The sequence below is a fragment of the Protomyctophum bolini genome (genome assembly GCF_963924005.1).
Source record: "Protomyctophum bolini genome assembly, chromosome: 16".
Classification (NCBI taxonomy): domain Eukaryota; kingdom Metazoa; phylum Chordata; class Actinopteri; order Myctophiformes; family Myctophidae; genus Protomyctophum; species Protomyctophum bolini.
Genome location: NC_137877.1, coordinates 32,444,637 through 32,467,698, shown reverse-complemented (window position 1 = coordinate 32,467,698; position 23,062 = coordinate 32,444,637). Strand labels below are relative to the sequence as shown.

General features: G+C 41.5%; 2 protein-coding genes and 1 pseudogene across 3 annotated transcripts in view; 1 reads left to right on the top strand and 2 right to left on the bottom strand.

The window, feature by feature from the left end:
• Nucleotides 1–449: 449 nt before the first annotated feature.
• Nucleotides 450–2,751, bottom strand: LOC308330578 (tripartite motif-containing protein 16-like). The gene has a single exon (XM_080785505.1). It carries the CDS (start codon nucleotides 2,693–2,695, stop codon nucleotides 695–697), a length of 2,001 nt encoding a protein of 666 aa, XP_080641631.1. The 5' UTR covers nucleotides 2,696–2,751; the 3' UTR covers nucleotides 450–694.
• Nucleotides 2,752–3,815: 1,064 nt separating this feature from the next.
• Nucleotides 3,816–7,941, top strand: LOC308330910 (tripartite motif-containing protein 16-like; annotated as a pseudogene). Its single transcript has 4 exons — nucleotides 3,816–4,471; nucleotides 4,722–5,268; nucleotides 5,881–5,931; nucleotides 7,164–7,941. The product of its transcript is annotated as a tripartite motif-containing protein 16-like (transcript).
• An 11,372-nt stretch (nucleotides 7,942–19,313) lies between these two features.
• Nucleotides 19,314–23,062, bottom strand: part of LOC308331182 (ATP-binding cassette sub-family C member 4-like) — an 80,828-nt gene continuing 77,079 nt past the window's right edge. Inside the window, exon 33 of the mRNA XM_080786427.1 lies at nucleotides 19,314–19,371. The gene's annotated coding sequence lies outside the window, so the exon portion shown is untranslated. The remainder of the gene's footprint in view (nucleotides 19,372–23,062) is intronic.

Sequence of the window (23,062 nt, the reverse complement as noted above, 5' to 3'; positions counted from 1 at the left end):
AGCGCCTGATACAATTATAATTATAATTTTATTATAAAACAAAATAGGCCTACATGAAAAAACACGGGCCCTGACGCATTAGAATCCTATATCTGTCACCACGTTTTACCCTGCTGGTGGTCTCCTAGGAATACAATATTCGTGCCCTGCATTGCCCAGCTGTATAGACAATCAATGCTGCATGTCTAGCTGCACTTAATGTGACACCGCAGCTATGATTGCACCCAGGGCAGCCCTCTGCGGAATTGTCTATAGGAAGGGGCTGTGTTAAATTCATATCAAATATCTAAATACTGAATCAAGCAGTTAAAATGACCTCAAACATAGTGAAATATGCCTTTACATTTATTTGAATATGCCGGTAATCATTTAATTAAAACGTTTCTGTAATTCTCACACACACACACACACACACACACACACACACACACACACACACACACACACACTTGTACCAAGTCATTCTGACAGCATAGGCCTATATGTTAACACAAGGTTATATTACATGTTCCCAATAGACAAAATAAACATATAATTTGTGTGACAAAGCTTACGAACAAAACTACTCAAATAAATATTTTGGTTATTTCAGTGGAACAGAACAGTTTACTTATGTGGAGAATGTTGACCTTCAGAAAGACAGATAGATATAAAATGAATATTATTAGACAATTATTACAACCGAAAGTTGTATCTACTTGAGGTCACACAATTCAGCGCTCTGTGAAAGATCAAAAGCTCTCTCACTAGACCAAAACCCAATCCCAGCATACAGGGGCTTGGTAAAAGTGGTCTGGACTCTGTGGAGGAGAGTCATGGTGTAGGAGCTAGCCATGAAGCCATGTAGCCATTTTGGAGGAGAGAGACTGTAAAAGGACAGAGTACCTGCCCCGAAATCCAGGTACACTCCTACTCTGGTGGACAAGACGTAACCTTGGATTTTATAAGAGTTTATGTGGTTGAAAACATAATTGGGGAAATATCTGATCGCTTGGTCGCGTGGCGCACAGGCACACCGTAAAGACCATGAAGCGTTATTACTGTATCCAAATCCACTGTCACTAAAGTATTCACTCTCTACTGACACAGATCCTGTTCTGTTGATATCTTTGTATGAGACCACTATATCAACGATTCCATTCCACTCCACCTCCCAGTAACAGCGTCCGGTCAGACCCTCTCTACTCAGAACCTGAGGCCATCCAGTGAATCTCTCTCTGTGATAAGATTGATTTTTTGTTCCTTCCATTGTTACTTTTCTATTCCCTTCAGACAGAGATAGGTATTGGTATGCTGTGTTTTGATCCAGTGTGATTGGACATGAATACTGCAAGAACTCAGTTCTGGTCTTAGGTTCTGGTGGTTCTGACCACCAGGACCCAAGCCAACCAGTATCTGTTTTCTGGTGTCCCTGAACAAGACAGGTAACCCCTAATGGTAATGGCTCACTGGGTGGCCACTGGGGCTGAACACTGCTTCTAATAGGATGTGTGAACATAATTACAAATAAAAGGATCACTACAAATAACTTCTTCATTTTTTTTATTTTAAAATTATCCTCTAGTTTGATTGTTTCTAAGACCTCAGCTCTGGTCAGTAAAACATCCACTCTATTCACTGACTCCGAGATATTTCTCCCTTCCTCTTTAAAAATGTCCTCTAGTTTGTCCCTGACCTTTGACACAGCCACAGTCACATCTTCAAATGACCTCAGAGGACAGACATTGCTGCTCACTGGGTCTGTAGATTCACTGATCGTTGAGAGGGAGGTGTAACTGTTTAGGAAATGGATGGAATCCTCTATGTGTGAGATCTGCTCCAGCTCAGCATGTCTCCTCCTTAGTTCAGTAACCTCCTGCTCCACACGCTTCTTCTGTTCTTCAACACGACTCACGTCATGTTTCTGCTGATCTCTGATCAGTTCCCTCACCTCAGTTCGTCTTCTCTTAATGGCAGCTGTCAGGTTAGTAAAGACGGTGTCACTGTCGTCCACTGCTCTATCGGCAGAGTGATTGATGGACCTCACCTCCTGATAAAGCACCTTAATGTCTTTCTCTCTCTCGTGCATTCTCTGCTGGATGTTCTGCTGACTCGTGTCTGTTTTCTGTCTCTCGGTCCTTTCCGCTGCAGCTGAGATTGTATGGTGACCTTTGTGTTCTTCCATGGAGCACAGAGAACAGATACACTGCTGATCAGTACGACAGAAAAGCTCCTTCACCACGCCGTGAAGATCACAGATGTTCTCCGGAAGCTTGCTGGAGGCTTTTACTAGTTTGTGATTGTTAAAGACAGGAGACTGATAGTGAGGCTGAAGGTGAGTGTCACAGTAAGAGACCCGACACTGGAGACAAGTCTTTACAGCTTTCAGTTTCCTCCGAGTGCAGACATCACAGACCACATCTTCACGTTCATCATAGCAGCGATCAGGAGGAACAGCTTGGAGTCCCTTATTCTTTACTATATCCATCATGTCTGCCAACATTGTGTTTTTCTTCAGAAGAGGTCTTGGGATGAATGTCTGGCTGCACCCTGGACAGCTGAATCTCTCTTGTTGATCATCCTGATCCCAGTATTCCTCAATACACTTACTGCAGTAGTTGTGTCCACAGGGAAGACTCACTGGATCCTTCAGTAGATCCAGACACATAGAACAGCAGAACTTTTCCTGGTCAAGTTGAACTTCCTGCTGTGCCATTTTACAGGGGGGAAAACCGGCGGAGAAAAGCTGCTACACATCCGAAAAACGCAGCAGTGTGCAGAGACCGACAAACAGACTGACTGCAGTTTCAGTGGCTGCATTCCTAGTTCCTACATGGCTACAGTAACATCACATCAGGTCACATGACATGGGGTCGGTGTGTGTGTGCGGGGGAGTGAACTGCATGCAAGAGGAATGTGTTGAAATATGAGTCAGTCTCTCTTTCCATGATTGTGTACTACTTTTTGAGGCTATCGCCACTTGATACATATCATGCCTGAACTGCTATTGCGACACCATAATGGAACATTAGCAGATATTTTGCTCACTGTGGAGCAGATTATTTACCACACATTAACTATTCCCCCAACTCTCTGGCTCATATTTCAACAGGGTGAATAGTTACTGGACGCTGCCTGCCTCTTTACACACAGACACACACAAAGGGGTTGCCAAGTCCGCTAGTTTCCCACAACTTTTGGCTTGTTTTTTCCAGAGTTGCGGATTTTTCAGTGAAGCTAGACCCTCCTATATCCAGCTTTTGGTGTTTGTCCACAAACTTTGTTCTACACAAACATTAAATTCCCATTGACAATGAATGGATACTTTTATGTCAGTGTCTGAGTAAAGAGACAGTGTCTAATTTACGTCCCTCACTTCACACAGGTGTGATTTATTTTCACCCAAGTCGTGGGTTGTTTTCGTACAAGCCAACATTCTTTTGATGTATATACCCTTTGGTATGGGGGAGTGTGAATCACACTGAGTGACAGAATGGGTGTCTCTACGTATTAAGCCCTGGCTATTAGTATGCATTTAATAGTATAATAAATAAACAGAAAATACTTAGACATACATGATATTTATTGATGAGAAATGCATCAAATATTTTTTTATTAGGATTATGGCCATATTATTGGGCTTGTTTTGGCTTGTTTTTCGAGGAGAGCTTTGGCTTTATTTCTCTGACAAGAGTTGGCTTGTTTTTCGAGGTGGTTTGGCTTATTTCTCTCACGAGAGTTGGCAACACTGAGTCAGGAACTCCTCCCATAGTGGGATTTATTCATCAAATGAAAACACACCACATTGAACATATTTCTTTAGACATTCAGCTAAAATGGCACAGCAAGAGCAAGAGGGACAACTGGACCATGAAAAGTTCTCCTGTTCTATCTGTCTAGATTTACTGAAGGATCCAGTGAGTGTTCCCTGTGGACACAACTACTGCAGTAAGTGTATTGAGAGACACTGGAATCAGCGTAATCAAAGGGGGAGATTCAGCTGTCCACAATGCAGAGAGACGTTCATCCAAAGACCGGATCTAAAGAAAAACATAATGATGGTTGACATGATGGATATACTTAAGAAGACGGAAGTCCCAGTTGTTGTTCCTGAGCACTGCTATGCTGGACCTGGAGATGTGGCCTGTGATTTCTGCACTGGGAGAAAATTGAAAGCTGTGAAGACTTGTCTTCAGTGTCTGGTGTCTTACTGCGACACTCACGTCCAGCCTCACTATCAATCTCCTGCCTTTAAAAATCACAAGCTGGTTAAAGCCTCCAGCGAGCTTGAGGAGAACATTTTGCTCTCATCACAATGAGGCGAGGAAGATTTTCTGTCGTACTGATCAGCAGTGCATCTGTTATCTGTGCTCCATGGAAGAACACAAAGGTCATGATACGATGTCAGCTGCAGCGGCAAAGACTGAGAGACGGGAAGAGCTTGACACGAGGCAGCAGAACATCCAGGAGAGAATCCAGGAGAGAGAGAATGACTTTAACCCATTCTGACCTGAGATCAGATTCATACGAGGTTTCCACTAGGACACACACTGGTCTGATGAACCCATTCTGACCTGAGATCAGATTCTAAAAATGTCAGTCGTTCTTCGAATTTTTCAAAAATAGCAGACCTACAAGCTCGTATCGCGCCACTCGGTGGCGCGATATGAGCTTGTAGATCTGCTATTTTTCAATAGGTAAAGCATAACATGATGCTAACACCAAAATGGGTGCCCGGTCAGAATGGGTTAAAGTGCTTCACCAGGAGATGGAGTCCATCAATCACTGTGCTGATAGAGCAGTGGAGGACAGCAACACTGACTTCACTGAGCTCACCACTTACGTTAAGGGAAGACGATCTGAGGTGAGAAAGCGGATCAGAGACCAGCAGAAATGTGAAGTGAATCGTGCTGAAGAAGAGAGGAAGTGTGCGGAGCAGGAGGTCACTGAACTGAGGAGGGGGCATGCTGAGCTGGGCCAGATCTCACACACACAACAGATCACATCCATTTTCTACACAGTTCCGCTTCTCTCTCAAGAATCAGTGAATCCATACACCCAGTCAGCAGCAATGCCCGTCCTCTGAGATACTTTAAAGATGTGACTGTGGCTGTGTCAAAGATGGGGGACGAACTAGAGGACATTTTTAAAGAGGATGGGACTGATGTCTCAGTGATAGCGAATAGAGCCAATATATTACTGCCAAGACCAGAACCCAAGTACAAGATAAAACTAATAACGAGGTTACTTTTAGTGACCCTTATCTTTGAAATTATGTTGACACCAGTGGTGGAAAATAACGAAGTACAATTACTTCGTTACTTTACTTAAGTACAAGTTTGGAGAATTTGTACTTTTATTGACTACTTTTCTTTTGCTGTATTTTTACTTTTACTTCGTTACATTTACAAGGAAAAAATCGTACTTTTAATGCGCTATATTTAAAATCGGACACCTCGTTACTCGCTACAAATTAAATAATAAAAGCTTATATTTGTCTTACTGGAGGAATGCGCAGTTGAGAATTGAACAGGGCTGCGCTGAGTGCGCTCCACTCTCAGATAATAGGGGGGCGGAGTTGTGTTCTGCTGCCTGGCCTGCTTTGAAGACGGCAAGACGCACACACTGTCACACGCATTCAACATGGATGACCGAGACACAGTCTTAGCAGAAGGAATAGATCACTCCGACGTGGACGTCATGGACTCCTCGGATACAGACGAAGTCAGTGCCAGTCAAGTCAGTACCAGTAGTGCAACAACTTCTACTGCTGGTGGTGAAGATTCAGCTGACGAAATAGCATTACACCCGTGGCCTTATCTAGCGCCAATGTTTGCATTCATCCGGAAGGAAGATTCCTCCTACAGAATGAAATGCAATTTGTGTGCACCTCTCAATAAGGAACTGTTGGCGTTCAATAACTCGCCCTCAAACCTCAAGGTGCACATTAAGGTAAGTGTCATGTTGTGCCAGTAATTCATACACAAATATTGTCCATAAAACGAATTTGCCAACATTAACAAACCAACGTGGGCAGCAGAACCTAACCTGACGCTGCCAGATGAGGGCGGTATTGCGGAAACATATTCCCCAACACAACACTCATCTGGGATCTCTGACGGAGTTGAGCCCTGAGTCAGATCTGCTTCGTACCGAACCAATCAGCGTGAGCTAAAGGCGGGATGCGGATGTGACGGTATATAGACACGTCGATATGATTGGTTGTGTTTGCACGCCCACATGGTGATAGACAGACGCTCCCATCCAATCATCTACCATGTATCTTGAAAAAAAGGAACAGCCCCGCCTTTGAATTTGCTTCCGCGATCCCAGATCCAAATAAGCTGTGAAACAAATTTGTGTAGCAAGCTTTTTGGATCTGGCAGCGTCAGGTTAAGCAGAACCCCCCCCCCCACACACACACACACACACACACACACACACACACACACACACACACACACACACACACACACACACACACACACACACACGTTGCGTGTTCTTACTTCTTAGTCGTGTGTAGGCTATGCCTAACCTGACGCTGCCAGATGAGGTGTAGCAAGCTTTTTGGATCTGGCAGCGTCAGGTTAGGCTATGCCTGTGAGGACATCAACATTTTAAAATCGTGATTTTTATGAATGTATTGTTTTATTGCCATTTTAACCATAAATCTACAAAGCAACAACCCCCTGGCACACTCATCTTCTAAATCAGTGGGTTTTCAACCCTTTTCATAATAAGGGCAAGGCCCCCCATTAGCCATTATTTATTTGGCATTTGAGCCATTTGATGCCATTTAGCCTCTCAGAACCAAAGCTAAAGAATAGGTGTTGAGTATTGATGTTGGTACTATGAGAGATAACATGCAAACATTGATCAACCAATTCTTCTACATTCTCTAATTGTGTAGATTGTAAATTAAGTAATGCAGATGTTTAACAATCATTTAACTCTCTTGAATAAACTCAAGAGTTAAAGATTTAATAAGGGTCCAACTCCACTTGGTTACCAACTCCATGATTTAGCTGTTCTAAATGTATGTCTATGACCAGCCAAATAGTCACAATGTCTATTTCTCAAATTATACTATACTTGTGGGCACATTTGGTTCTCACAAGTATAGTCTCTCTCTCACTCACTCACACACACACACACACACACACACACACACACACTTGACACATCGTATTAGCAGCAATGTTCAGCCCTTGTTGACACACAGGGAGAAGTTTGCGTTCGAGTGTCTTCAGGGATACCTCAGAGCTGACTTCTTACAACATTCATGTCCAATCACACTGGATCCAAACACATCACATCCAACCCTGTCTCTTTCTGAAGGGAACAGAAAAGTAACAAAGACTCTAGAACCACAACCACATAAGCCTAATCATCCACGGAGATTCACTGATTGGCCTCAGGTTCTGAGTAGAGAGAGTCTTACTGGACGCTGTTACTGGGAGGTAGAATGGAGTGGATTCAGCGTTGGTATAGCAGTCTCATATAAAGATGTCCCCATTAGTGGGGACATCAGTAGATTTGGATCTAATGATAAGTCTTGGTCTTTAATGTGTAAACTTGACGAATGTTATTTCCAAAACACTACCACGGTAACGCGTTCGAATGCCAATCCATTCAAAGTAACTAAGGTTTACACAGGTCCTGTGTCCTCAGAGTGGGAGTGTACCTGGATCACAGTGCAGGTGATCTGTCCTTCTACAGCCTCTCTAACACCATGACTCTGCTCCACAGAGCCCAGATCACATTCACCCAGAAGGTCAAAGCTGGATTATTGGCATCATTTGATGGCGAAACTGCTGAGTTGTGTGACCTGAGTGACCTCATGTAGATCAGACTTTTGAGTCTGTCTCTCATGACAATAATTGATTCATGATTCGATTTTTCCCCCCTCTCTCAAGATCATCAACTTTAAATTTAGGATTTTTTTTCCGTTGACGGAGATAAAATAACCCTCAGATTTATCACTGAAATCGTGTTTATTGTATTGGTCGATTATAGAAGATGTTAATCTGCTGTGTTACTTTCAGATCATTTGTTTAATAACAATCTGTTACACTATTTTGTTCTCCTTATATATTCAATGTAATAAATGGTAAGAAATGTGATACAGTACATGTTATTTGACTAAAGATTTGTGTTACATGACTGCATGTATTGTTTTAGTGTAGTGTAAAATAGTGCGTAAGTTTATACACACACACACACACACACACACACACACACACACAATTATTTTTCAGTAGGAAAATAAGATAGAACTTTTACCCGAGCCGTGACCCATACAAATTGGTCCGTGACCCTCAAATGGGTCCCGACTCCCGACCCACTGCAATGAAAGGCACACTAGCGAGATTTCTGAATAAACTGACATTTTAAGTATTCCTCTGACACCGTCATCAAATAGTACACCTACATGTAACAAGTATATTATTTTATCCAGCTTTAGTGTGCAGGAGGGAGTTGCAGAGAGAGAGAGAGAGAGAGAGAGAGAGAGAGAGAGAGAGAGAGAGAGAGAGAGAATGAGTTTCAATGTAGGCTACTGTATCTTGTCTTGCCCACTTAGGGCTGCCCAAGAAAGCATGCAAACATTTAAAACACGTCTCATGTCTCACAGACTAGTGAGACTACAAATAGTTAGCAAAAGAATAACTTAAAAGTTAAAAATATGAAAGCATGCACTAATCTTAAAAAGCAAGCCAATGAATTGTTCCAAACTGTGAATGAATTGTCCCAAAATATGGTGGCCGACAACAATAAGATGATAAAAACTATAGGCCTAACTTAGGCCTAACTAAAATCGTGGGCTCAATGGTACTTATCTTGAAGAGGTTAGTTTGGCTTCCCCTGAATCCCCTCTTTCACCATATCGGGCCTTCCCTCCTCGAGAGACTCCAGCCCCTCCATGGCCGCTCTCCTTCCCTCCAGCCAGCTCTGTCTTCTGCTCTGTTCCTCTCCACAGCTCTCTTCTCTTAATTCTCTCTGTGTAGTGTGTGCACAGAGAGCACACACTTAAGCAGGTGCAGGTGATTTAAGCAATATTCTACCACAGGTCGTTTCAAGGAAGCAATCTGATTGGTTAAAACAGCCTTCTAGCCGTGTGTTAAACCAGCACCATTCACCACCTAATTAAAACTAAGAAAATAGCTGAAAAAACATATATTTTTTAATGACAGATGTAGTCACTACGACCACAAATGTCCCAAGACACTAGCTAGCCTAGCCACTGAGTTTGCTGCACTCTGGGAAAACAGAGCAGCTGAATTCTTTGGTTTGATTAGGTGTGGAGTGATGCTCGTTTGAACCAGGCTGTTTCAACCAATCAGATTGCTTCCTCGAAACGACCTGTTGTATAATTTATAATCAATAGCTTCTCAGACAGAGACACACACTAGCCTGCCAAAACCGAACCTGGCTGTCACATATAATTTACTTCATTAACAGTTTGCAAAATAGGCTAGTAGTGAGTGGTACAACTATACAATGATGCTAAAAGGATAACAAAAAAGTCATGAGGGCTTGTGGTCCTATGTATTCAATTCATCAAGCTATTTGGCATTTTATTTTGTTACATTTATTTGAATACACCAGTTAATAATTTAATTTCAAAGGTCCTGTAAACAAATAATCACCAGCATCAGTGAATGTTTAATTTACCATTGAATATATCGAACCCCCAAAATAATGACTTCATAACAAGACAAATTTGGACCAAATATTTCTGAAAGCCCTAATTTTCCAATAATAGCCCCAATAAATTGTACGAATACAAGAAGAGAACATAATAGTAGAACAGATTATTAAAAAAATACATGAAAGCAAGACAGCAGGTTATATTACATCTTCAGGTTCAAGGACCCCACAACTCTCAGAGTTACAGACATTATCACAAGTCAAACACAAGATGGTGCCAGAGAGTTGATTCTGTAAATTAAATGACAGAAATAAGATCCATTATGGAGCCTGGAGATAGATACTAAATAAACAAACAAATAGATAAATGGACATTACTTGCTTTCCACTTTATGCATTTAATGTCCGTGAAATTATAGTTATTCACGTGATCTGGAAACCCCTATTGATACACTTAGTATAACCTAATTTTGTTGACATCATTTGGACAATAGGCCTACTTGTTTTTGGGGGTTTTTCAGTAGTTATTAGAAAGGTAGGAAGAAACTAAGCTATTTATGATCATATAAAGGGAGGGAGTAAGAACACAATTTACATATCAGTTTGCTCAGTCAGAGGGGTTCTTGGCATGCACATCTATGATATTAGTCTCTCTATAGGTAGATGAGGAGTTGCACAATAGCCATATCTGTCATTCTATCTGTGCATCTTCACTAGTAGGATTTGATATTCCCCTTCAATTGGCTTGGTGAGTTTTATAGGGGAATATTTTTTAGATTTTTATTTTTATAACTTTTTTGCTGAAAATTATACCAGAGTGGGCCATGCACAGTCATAAGGTTGTTACAATGTAGAAATTGCCATGTTACTACAGTATGTTGCCATATTAAGATCTACAATATTGTGCTCTGTATCACCCCCAATCGAAGAGCCATTGTTTTTGTTTTTTTATGGAAACTTCCAAATGAAAGGCCCGATCTCCAAGAGGAGAGGGCTCAGCCTTTGAAGTAGAGCAATCTACTTTAATAGCATTTCAAAGAAAGATCACACAACGGTGATGCTAAATTTGTGAAATGATCTACTTACTGTATTGCTATGCTGATGACAAAATTTGCATCCATTAAATAGGCTAAATGTGCCTGAATATTCCACTTTGCTTGATGTGTTCACTCTGCACACATGTTGTTCAGGAATATGTGTTCGATTACATAAAGAAGGTCTTTTCACATTTTAATCAAGGACACTTGAGTCACATTCGCTAACTGAGCTCAGTTTTCTAGAGATACAGAAGTGGTGGCTATTAAAGATCATTCATATGCAACTGTATTCTGACCTCACAGGAAAATACAGTACGATATACTTTTTTTAAGCTGAGAAAAATGTTCTTTTTGTTGTATGTTAGAAAATGTAATTTATTTTATTTTAGAACATAGCTGTATATCCCATATTGGATGTATGTAAGGTAATTAAGGGGCCAATCCCAAATGGCATATGGTCCCTTATTGCATTTGTATGTTTTTTATTCTTCTTCCGCCAAATATTGCAGTTCTGGCTTAACAGTGCAGTCATTTTTTGCAAAACTTGGCAAAATGGTAGAGGGCTATGCCAAACGGTGAAGACGCAAAACCCAAAGGGTGGGCTATAGCAATTGAAAATGCAAACTTGACAGGTACTGGTACAGGTATAGCTCATGAACCGCTTAAACGTCAGCAGTAAAACTTCGATACACATATGCATCTCCTCATGCCAAACAACTTTCATGTTCTGACTGTTGACCTCTGACCTTTAGATCACCCACTATTTTGAATTAGGAATAATTTCTTCTGTCTGCGCTCCAGGCCAAACCGTGCAGCGGCTTTTTACAAAATGTGGCAATATGGTAGAGGGCTATGTCACCCTGCTTAGACACAATATGGTAGAGGGCTATGTCACCCTGCTTAGACACAATATGGTAGAGGGCTATGTCACCCTGCTTAGACACAATATGGTAGAGGGCTATGTCACCCTGCTTAGACACAATATGGTAGAGGGCTATGTCACCCTGCTTAGACACAATATGGTAGAGGGCTATGTCACCCTGCTTAGACACAATATGGTAGAGGGCTATGTCACCCTGCTTAGACACAATATGGTAGAGGGCTATGTCACCCTGCTTAGACACAATATGGTAGAGGGCTATGTCACCCTGCTTAGACACAGTATGGTAGAGGGCTATGTCACCCTGCTTAGACACAATATGGTAGAGGGCTATGTCACCCTGCTTAGACACAATATGGTAGAGGGCTATGTCACCCTGCTTAGACACAATATGGTAGAGGGCTATGTCACCCTGCTTAGACACAATATGGTAGAGGGCTATGTCACCCTGCTTAGACACAATATGGTAGAGGGCTATGTCACCCTGCTTAGACACGAAGCCCACAACCATTGGACAAAGGGTGGCGCTATAGCACTCAATTGAAAAATGATAACTTTGACCAGGCATAGCTCATGAACCATTTGACCGCCAGCAATAAAACTTCAACACGCATACTGTATGCGTCTCCTCACGAGGAACAAATGTGGTATGGGGACCTGTGTCCCTTAGATCTCCCACCATTTTTAATTATATGAGAAACAGTTCAAATAGATCTACTGATCTACACATGAACTTTGGACCAATATCTAAAAACCCAGTATAAGAGAAGTTTTTATGCGATTTTATGTTTATGAAACTTTACAGTATGGTAGAGGGTCATGCCAATTAGCGCTGAAACCGATCTTGCTCTAATTGGCCAAAGGGGGGCGCTATAGCAATCAATTTAAGATGAAAACTTTGAACAGGCATAAATCATGCCTGTTTACACATGTGCCTTGACTCATGCAGAACACATATGTCACTTTGACCGGTAAGCTCCACCCTCAGATTGTCCGCTATTTTGAGCAGTTTGAAAAATGCTTAAACCTGCAATTCGCGGGAAACGTTCTACACACAATCTATAGGCCATTATCTGAAATCCCAGTTGAAGAGAAGTTTGTACGTAAAAAAATATTAAAAAAATAACAGCCACTTTGAACAGGCATAACTCATGCCTCGTTTGGCCAAAAGCCATGGAACTTGTTTACTGCGTTGATTCATGCGGAACACATCTGTCACTTTGTACGTGAATAAATTTATAAGCAATATATAGCTGCAAGTAGTGATAAGAGGGGCCATGGAATGCAGCAATAAAAAAAGACCATATGCAATACGCACAATAAGCCCCCTCCCAGGGCTGGGAGGGGGCCCTTTGTACGGCTGGGAGTCTGGGACCCGTCCAAAGGGCCACCCTTCCTGGGTACCAGATGGGACGACTGACACCCTCCTAGCCCTGGTCCAGTGCGTTGTTCTCCAGAGTTCTCTCTAACGCCCTGCCAGGCGCTCCTCTGCTGCACATGGAAAGAAAATTCCAGTGCCGTGCGTCTATAGGCTCCCAGCTTTAGTAAAAATAAACAAAACTACTTTGCTACTCAAACAAAGGCTGTTTTGTGTTGTTGAAAGGCTATTCTCCAGGGTGGGAATCCTCTCAGGACCCCACCTTCTCTGTATAATATACTTTTTGTGTTATTTAAGGGTTAATGTTAGGTTTAACATGATCAGTTTTACTGAGGTCAGGTTTAAGGTTAGGTTTAGGTACAGTTTTACTTAGGTTAGTGTCAGCTATTTAAAATGCTCATTTGTTAATTGTATGGTCTTCTTTCTCTTAACTTTAGTGTTCTATATTTCTATGGCTTATTGTGCATATTGCATACTGTTTTTGTCTTGTTGCTTGGCCTCTGATATCGCTGCTTGCAGCTATATTCTTTGGTTACATTTGTACACTCTCAGAGTTGTTTCATTAGCTCAAATCAGTCTTTCCTATTTTAATACATGTGATTTGAGTTGTATTTGAGTTGTAATTCAAATCTGAATCCGTCTGAATCCGTGCATGTGCATGTGGGGGAGACAGTGACAGAGTGAGATATACAGTAGACTATCTCTAAACACTAGGAGAGAGGCAGTGTGAGGCTGTTTTGAATGATTGGTCCTATTACAGAGTTTCCTGCAGGATGCTCCACCAAATATGCCATGAAATAGACTCGGATTGGACATCTTTGTACTTTAACTGTCACCAATTCAAATCTCCAGCGTCCCTCAGAATGACTGACAGCGTGTACACAGAGCTAGGAGGTACTGAATGCACACATACAAATTGAGTGGCTCTGTATGGAGTTTTAATCCTCTTTAAGACTCCTATGTACCTTCAAACTATCCAGGGGCCACATATCCCCCTGTGCTAGTTTGTACACTGTCTGTCTACCCCACTTCTCGAGTAAACTGTCCCAATTATTCACTGGAAAATAAGATTAATAGTTATGATGTGAAACATGCTTGAGGTCAATTATTTTGAAGATTCCAATGATATTCTCATTAAACTATAAAGCCAATTCAAGGACGATGAGTACCGTGAAGAACTGTGTTGTAGATTAATTGGCATTAAAGGTCAACATGCTTTCAAATTTGGAGAGATGCTAACCATTTTCTTCATTACAAGGTGCACAGTATATGAGGAAACTATAATGCTCATTACATGCATCTAAATGGGCCTGTCCTAATTACTAATCAGTCCCTTGTACCATTAGAGATGGAAATTAGAAATACTAAGCAGACCCTTGGGCATCACTCTCTCAGAATATATTAAAGATTCCTTTATATGGATAAGAATGTTGAGAGTTTGTTAAAAAACAACCTGCAATTCCCGGGGATTTTGTTAGACGCCTGATTATGTTTTAAAGATGGGAATTTCAGTTCTGTTTTTAGTGATATTTCTCCGGCCATTCATGTCACCACAGAACACCAAAGACAATTGTTGTAGAATCTAACAACTTAATATGATATATTTTTTTATTCAAGTGGCAGATGAAAACAAAACTATACAGTATATTTTGCTATGCCCCAATCAGAATATTGGCTAGACCCTTCAGTGATTCTTTCTTCAGTGATTCCCGCCCACCTCTCTGGCAGCTTACCGATTTACATTTGAGCATAATGCAAGCATTAGAGGATGCACAAGGCAGCCCTGATAAGTTACAAAGTGCTTCAGGGGTAAACCTCGTAAGAGAGGGTTTGGAGTTATTTACAGCATTCAAATCCTTCAAAAAATTCATGTCTGGAGGATGAGATTGGTTTTGCAGTTGATGCTTTGCACACAAAGCAAATACAATGCATATGGACGGTGTTTAGCTCTAAATGACCAGATGACATTAATTCTAATTGACTGATCTCATCCCATGCGTTGGACCAGGGTGCATGATACTGCTAAGGACACAAGGGTCCTGTCAAAGCACAATGTCACATGCAACACAGAAACATACAAATGCCACAAATTCTCAGAAAGGGAGAAGCACAATGGGGCTAAAAATTATTTTTAAATGCAATTAAATTTTCAATGAAGCACTACTTATAAAGTTGTATGGCATTTTCTATTCAAAGAAATGTATTGATTGTGCAACTCATAAGAATGCTCAGAAAATGCAAAACCATTACAAAGAAGGTTAAAGGCAATGGCATTCCTTCTTATCAGAATTGCTTTCTCTACAGTTGTTCCATTTGAAATGCATTTAATTGCAAATAGAAAAGAAGAGAGTGAAAGCCAACAATGTGAGCGGCTCAAGCATTTTTCTCATCTGCTGTGAGTGAACGTATTCAAATCTAAGCGGGCAGACAATGAAGGAAAGGAATCGTGCTTTGAATAGGCTCTCTCTCTCCTTTTCAATCCCAGGCCAATCCAAGGCCTTCTCCTTCTCTGCTGGTAGGGATGGGCTCTCCATCGCAAACTTACTTCCTACTGTGGAACAAACACACACATCTTGACAGTGTGGCAATCCAATGGTGGCAATAGCATGTAGCTGCTCTTCACGCATGTGGCATGTCCCTTGACAAAAATAGCACATTTTCAACCGAAAAAAAGTGTTGACACAAGCATAAATTAGGCTTAAGTGTACAAGTCTAGGTCTTCTGTTAAACTCACTCTGTGGCATAATTTATGGAAAACTTGAAAGCTGTGTTATGCTGTGGTTCTCTGATTGATGTCTTCGCAGACATATATACATTGTCATTCTTCAACCAGCAGCTTTGCTATAGTGTCCTCCTGTAAAGCAACAGCCAAATGCTGACCGAAGCCACCTCTCCCCTTTCTTTCCCCGCTAAGGGGAGGAGTGTGTTGGGGTGGTGGTGGCGTGGGGAGATCATGGGGCACAAAGTGTCTGTGCCGGGGCGAGCCTGGAGAGAGCACCCCCAACAGATATGCTGACAGTCTCATGGGAGCAAGGGGAGAAGTTGAAGGAAAGAAAGTGCACCCTTCAAACTTTCCAGTGCAGCTAGGAATTCTATTTTTTCTCAACAAAGATTTATACATATTTATACAAGCCCAAATACTGATAGGAAGGTGGTAGAAAAAAAAATCTTGGAATTGCAGAGGTAAACTATATGTAAATGCCATAAAGTAATAGACTTGTAGTGCAAATCACACCATTTTATCTTTAATTTTGCTTTCGTACCCACCCTGCCCCCCACCCCTTCCCTCCCATCCTCTTTCCTCTGGCTTAAAGGTGCATCAGAGATATGCATTTAAGCATATTCAGAACACGGGGCGTGAAATTAAATGTGTGGCAGAGTGAGAAAAATATACAGACGCTGGAGATGCCTTAAAAATAGTCATTTATGCAGATGGAGAGGAGTGAAATCATTTGCAATGGGATGACCCTCTCTCCAAGCATTTCTCCCCTCACTGTTCTTCCCTAATCTCGCACTGTATCTTCATTTTTCATTGAACTCGCCAGTTTGCTGCTAAGCAGCCTTGTAGATAAGGCAAAGTGCTAAAAGGAGACGACAGAAGGAGCTCAGTGGGCCCGTTTCTATTGCACTTTCACCCAAGGCAATGGGCAGAATTTAACGGATTCCTTCCAACATATGTTTTTGCCAGATAAGTAAACAGTGTGTGTCGGAAATGAAAAAAAAAAAAAAAAAAAAAGCATTTGCAATTTAATGACATTACAGCTCCCAGCTTAGCCCGCCGTGCTGCGAGGCGCGGAGCAGAGAAAAGGGGAGAACGGAAGAATGGAACCGGGTGTCATCAGTGGGTTTTTTCTCTCTCTCTCTTTCCCTGTCTCTCTCTGTCTCTCTCTCTTCCCTTGCAAGAAGCAGCACAGCAATTCTTCTTATTATTTTCACACACAAAAAAACCTTTCCCTTCTCCATCCCCTTCCTGCTATTTTTCTTCTCTCGCCAATAGTTTCCTCGCCTTTGTCGCGGGGAAATTATCTATTATTTTATTCAGAGAACTTGCCTTCCTCTGCCATTCTACCCTCTCCAACATCTGATTCTCTGAGCTAAAACAGATCTACCCTTGCCACAAGTGCTCTGTCTGTTTGTGTGTGTGTGTGTGTGTGTGTGTGTGTGTGTGTGTGTGTGTGTGTGTGTGTGTGTGTGTGTGTGTGTGTGTGTGTGTGTGTGTGTCTCTCTCCCTTTATCCCTCTTTGTCTGGCTTCATCAAAGTGCAATGGATGCTTGGCACAATGGAGCAAAGTCTCCAGGTTGTTGTAACATTCAGACTCAATACCAGGACCAGGAGTAGCTGTGGCGGGTTGGAGAGAGAATAACCTCTGTGTGTCTACATTTCAGTGGAGGTAAAAGATCCCATCCATCCCGTGTGAAACTCAGTGACTTTCCACTTTTCTCCCTGCCGGCTGTCAGGCAGCTGCCTTATTATAGAAGGCTAATTGTGCAGGAAAGCAGATTATGAGAGTGGTAGGATGTACTCCTTGACCATGTGCTAATGTGATGACAAGTTTAGGGACCCTCTAAGCAAAAGACGTTGCACGCCAAGGCACTTTTGGCACTGACTATAATCTGCCTTTGGTATTAACTCAGCAAACCGACATGTTTGAGTATGGATCAATCGCTCGCTCATTATTTTTACAAGAAAGCTTTATATTCAAGGCGCTTTCCCGGTGTTGATCTCTCATTAACCATGCTATGTAAATGCACTGGCAATCCCTGTGTAAGGGATACGTCACCTCAGGGCCCGGGCTTGCAGAAGCACGTTAAGGAGAAAGAAGGGGCAGGAAATTTGGGTCAGTTGCCTTCGCCAAAACTTGAATTTCAGGTTTTCGCTTAAAGCCCCCTGCTCAGCTTTTCTCTTTTAATGTGTTTTTTGTTTGGTGATGTTATGTTTTAAATGTCAGCCCTGGAGCTGTCCAGCAATTTAAGAGGCACAAAAAGCCCTGTCTCAGTATCTGTTCCAAGTGTTCATGTTACCTCTGTAATCGCTGCTGGCTGCAATGCTATACACCCTCCATTCATTCCTGGGCTTTTTTTTTGCCACCTTTGAGTGTATCGGCTGTATAATTCCAAGGGGACAGGTTAGATAGGGCCAAAGGGAAGTGTTAATGTTAGGACAATTAGAAATTAATAAATGGATCCGGACGGTTATAGCTCAAACATCTGGGCACCTATGGCTGCTGAGCCAGCTGGACGGTGTGCCGCGGGTTCGACTCCCGATCCCGATGGCCTTTGCCGCGTGTCTTCCCCCCCCCCCCCCCCCCATCTCTTCCCATTTCCTGTCAGTATACATTCACCTATCAATAAAGGCAGAAAAGGCCACAAAAAATAAATAAATAAATAAAAATAATAATAATAATTAATGGCCAGATGAAGTGTGATCTCGACAGAATTGTGCACAGCCAAGTGAACGTATTTGTGCAGTGGATGGGGGAAAAAAAGTCACACATTACTGAAACCTGAATCTGCATGAATTGAACTAGCCGTCAAGATGCATTGTGCATCAAATTAGAGTAGAAATATTTCAGCGTGTTTACCCACTGCTCATACAAACATCTATCAACCTGTGATACTGAAATATCTGTTTGCTTGACAACAGAGGAAGATGCGTGTGATATGTACCATGGCTACACTGTACACTGGCATGGTGAATGACGTGTTAGCAAAATGAGCCTGGCAGAACAGCTCATAGGTTTGTCGTTCCTATAGTGCCCTACATACATAAATATATGTCTCATTATTGCTCTATGTCAACTATGTGTATTTTTGCACCTGCCTGTCCAAATATCAAAGCACAGAGATATGCTTATGACTTTGAAGTTCATTTGTGTCACCTATAAGGGTTTTGCATGTGAGTTATCTCAGTGAGGTGGGGACACAAAGTTATGGTGCAAATCTCAGACTCCGAACCTTTTATTTTTTTTCTGAAGAAAAAAAAAAAGGCAATTCAAGGGGCACCGTTCTGCATGACCCATTTCATATAATGACAAACAACTTCAATGTGCTTGAATTAATGTGTAGGCACTTTCAAATGTTGCCTTGGAACAGTCATACGGAGTTACACTGAGCAGCAGAAGGAGTTAGCTTTCTCTATCTCTCAACTACTTTTGTGCTGCTATTGGTAAACCTGTGGACCTCCATATTGCAGCGGGAAATGGTGTTGAATAAGACCATGTAAGTTACAAATATAAAGGTGAAGCATTCAAATGGAGGACCTCTTACTCACTCAAAAGGGAAAGAGAGATAGATCTTAGAAAATGAATGTCCTCAGGTATTTTACCTTATAGTTCCCAGCCTTTGTGATGTTTTTTTCTTGTTGTTGTCAGGACAATAACCAAGAAGGCCAGATCTTTGAATGCTCTGTCCAGTTCTCGCAGCTCTCTCGCTTTCTCCCCACATACCTGCAAACAAAGACCAATGCAAATAGTCATTACTTTTCAATGTAACCCCTTTGTGATGACAAAGAAAACTGAAAATTACCACAACACAATATGGCAGTGTAGTGGAAAACAGTGTGATTGTGTGGCGAATGAGTAGGTCTATGACATGTCTGAGCAGCCCTGATTTCTGGAAGGACCATTCATAATAGATTTGTTCTGAAGACCTTGACATTACTTTACAATTAAGGTATGAAGTCATGCTACTAAATCAGTATAACAAATGGCACATGTTTCAGGAGCCAAGCATGTTTCAGGATTAAAGAAGTGTTTTGCAAGTCCTGGATTTTCTCCAGAATATGATAAGGTTTTGCATATGAATTATTGCTTTGTTGTCTTCTATAGGTAGGAGTGCAGCTGACTTCTCTGTCCAGTTATTATTACTGTATCTGTATGCTTGTTATATGGCATCTGAACTATAGCCGCAAAACGGAACGAGGAGATTTCTGACAGCTATAAACCTGGGATGATGCCTCTCAACTCTGTATGACAAGCACAGACAATGAGGAAATTTTAGTTGATATTTTCCCTTTCGGTAAGTGTGACTGCATCTCTCCCAATGAGAAGCTATTGGAAACCAAGGTTATGAGCTCAATGCTACTGATATACGCAAGGAAGTCTCCCTCCACTGAAAAGGTTTTTGAGCACTACATGGGAGATTAGTTATGGAGCCACATATGATTTGACAATGATCTATTTTGACAGTGTTGTTAATTACAAGTCTGCAGAATGTGAGTGGAAAACCATGATACCACAATACAGGGTGAATCCCAAATCAAGTATTGCACATCATGCTGAACTGCAATAAATAAAACCTTGGAATTAATGTGGGCAACGTCTCATTTTAATAAGTTCTCTGAGAAATCGAGAGAGGGGAAATTGATAGCATTACATCTCACTTACTTCAAGTGGAGTTGCGAGTGAGCAGGCAGGAAACATTCTTTCTCATTAAAGGTGCAATCTTAGAGCCCCCCAGATCTTCGGTGTAATAACCAGGGGAAATAATCTCTTATTGATAGACACATGTAGCAGAGAGTATATGCCTACTGACAGGTACTTATCTCTAGCCTGTGTCCTATGCTATAGAAGGATATCATTCTTTGTGACTGCTCCTCAGGGCATCAGCTCTTCAGCTTCATTATTTCTACTTACGATAGATATATCCTCCCCCCACCAGAGAGAGAGAGACAGAGAGAGATGGGCAATTTAATATGAGAGCAAAACCATCTATGCCAGCGGACATTTAGAAATGGAACAAAAAACGTCACCTCAGTTTACGGAATATATTTTAAATAGCACCGACTTTATTACAGGACACAAAAATAATCAAAAATGGTTCATTACCAAATGTTTTACACTACAGTATACGATATACTCAACTAGAGGAAGTATCTTTTTTAAACCTTCACTTTTTCCAAGTTCTTTATTTTATTTTATTTAAAATTTAAATTTAATTTCACACTTAATTTCTGAAGTCCTTCTATCATGTCTGATAATATTGTGTCTGATAGTGTGACATTCTGATGTCTCTCTATCACAATAGTTTAACAGCACCATCAATGTAGTAGGTTCTTTCAGACACCAGTGGGAGCTTTAGAGTCAGACTGCTTTAGTGCACATCTCCCTCAATTTAAAACAAGACACTCAAGTACCTCTGTAAAGCAGACGTTCATATTGTTTTGAATAAAAATGGTAAGATATACAGTATGCACTAACTATTGAGACAGGAGCATGGAATTCTCAGTCATGTTTTAGAACATTGTGAAGTTCTATGGCCAAGACGCAGGGAATCTGGAAGTACCTTCGCTAAAAACACCGGGACAACGCTCCACACGTCCCAAACTCTTTTCCCTACTGGCTCCAAAACTATGGAATACACTTCCCATTGCAGACTCACTCCCAATCTTTCGCCGTAGTCTGAAAACCCACCACTTCAGACTCCATTTTAGCCCATAGCATGTGCCGTACTACTTGCCCTAGCCTCGACCACCTACAGGTGTATGCTTATACATATGTAACTTAAAAAGCACTTTATGTAGATATAGCACTCTATAGTGTATACACATATAGTTTCATTATATAGATACTCCACTGTTAGGTTCTTAATCTTACGTATGATTCATGATGACTATATGTTTATGTATTTGATGTATTGCATGTTTTTTGTTCTTGCTTACTGTAAATCGCTCTGGATTAAGAGCGTCTGCTAAATCCCTAAATTGTAAATTGTAATAATAATAATCAAATTTGAATAAAAGCAATGGGAAAGGAAAGAACACCTCTACAGTACAAGCAGAACTACTTGTGTGCCAACAATGCCAGCAATGTATTGGCACGGAGGGAAATATTGCAAGTGGAATTTGAATAAATGATGTCTTGATGACTATATGTATTGTATGCATTTAATGTACACCGACTTGCTTATTTGTTAATAGAGCTAGACATTGTTTTAAATAGCACTATTGGATACTGACAATCTGGTAAGCATTGGATGAGTGCTGTTGACTAATACACTTCTTAAACACACACTCTCTCTTGCATGTGCACAAACATGCATGCATGCACGCAAGCACACAGTCGCACTCTGGCCCACGCACGCACACGCACACGCACGCACGCACACCCACACACACACACACACACACACACACACACACACACACACACACACACACACACACACACAGTCACTCTCTCCTCAACCTAATTCAAGCATGCCTCTCTGCCCTCCAACAGAGGTCCATCTACTCGCTACATTATGTGCCATTAAACAAACTTGGACCTCTTAAGAGCAGAGGCAGACTTCAGAGGATGTGTGGCATGTTTATGGACTGTAGGTAGTGAGTTCTCATTTCTTTTGGTGACCTTGGGCACAGCGACATATAGGGTTTTGGGGCTTTAATTTGCCATGTTATGGTGCTGGGGAAAGGTGGAATGCAAGATAATTTGGGATTTTTTTACCTCCTGGGAGCAGAGAGAAGTATCAAATACACAGGTCCCACTCTAGAGATTACAGGAAATATATGGCACATAGCCCTCATAAACATTCTTGACACAACCTGATGAGGGAGATATTGCTTCAGGAGAGACTTTTCACACTTTGATTTGCCTCAAATGAGATGGGGGAGTCAGTGATCAGTCTTTTGAGGCTTCACACAGAGAAGCCAGCCCTGGTGTATAGTACTGCTCAGCATAGCACCCACTATAACACCCGTATGGTGACCAGGTGAGCACCCAAGAAGACACCCGCAAATACAAAATAATGAAATAAACTCAAAGAGACTGTATGGTAATATATTATTCATGTAAAAAGAGAGGAAAAAAAAACATGCTAAATGCGATCCATCTCAAGCCATTGAAGCTGGGTGATAATCCACATGCTTGTGGGGCAGCCCTGGGCAAATTAAGGATGTGAAGACCATTGTATATCCCTCGGAGGTCAACATGGTTGAACCGGTGCTACATATGTATGTTAATTTGCCTAATCTCACTTCTACAAATGTCTTACAGGCACATAAAGGGTTTAACACTATGACATAATGATATCGGAGCATCAGACGGGAGGTTTATGAAAACATGAGGGAGCCAAGGTTTTAAATCTTATGAAAGAATAAACCTTCGCGATGTCTCTCAATGTAAGCCTGTTTTAGTAATT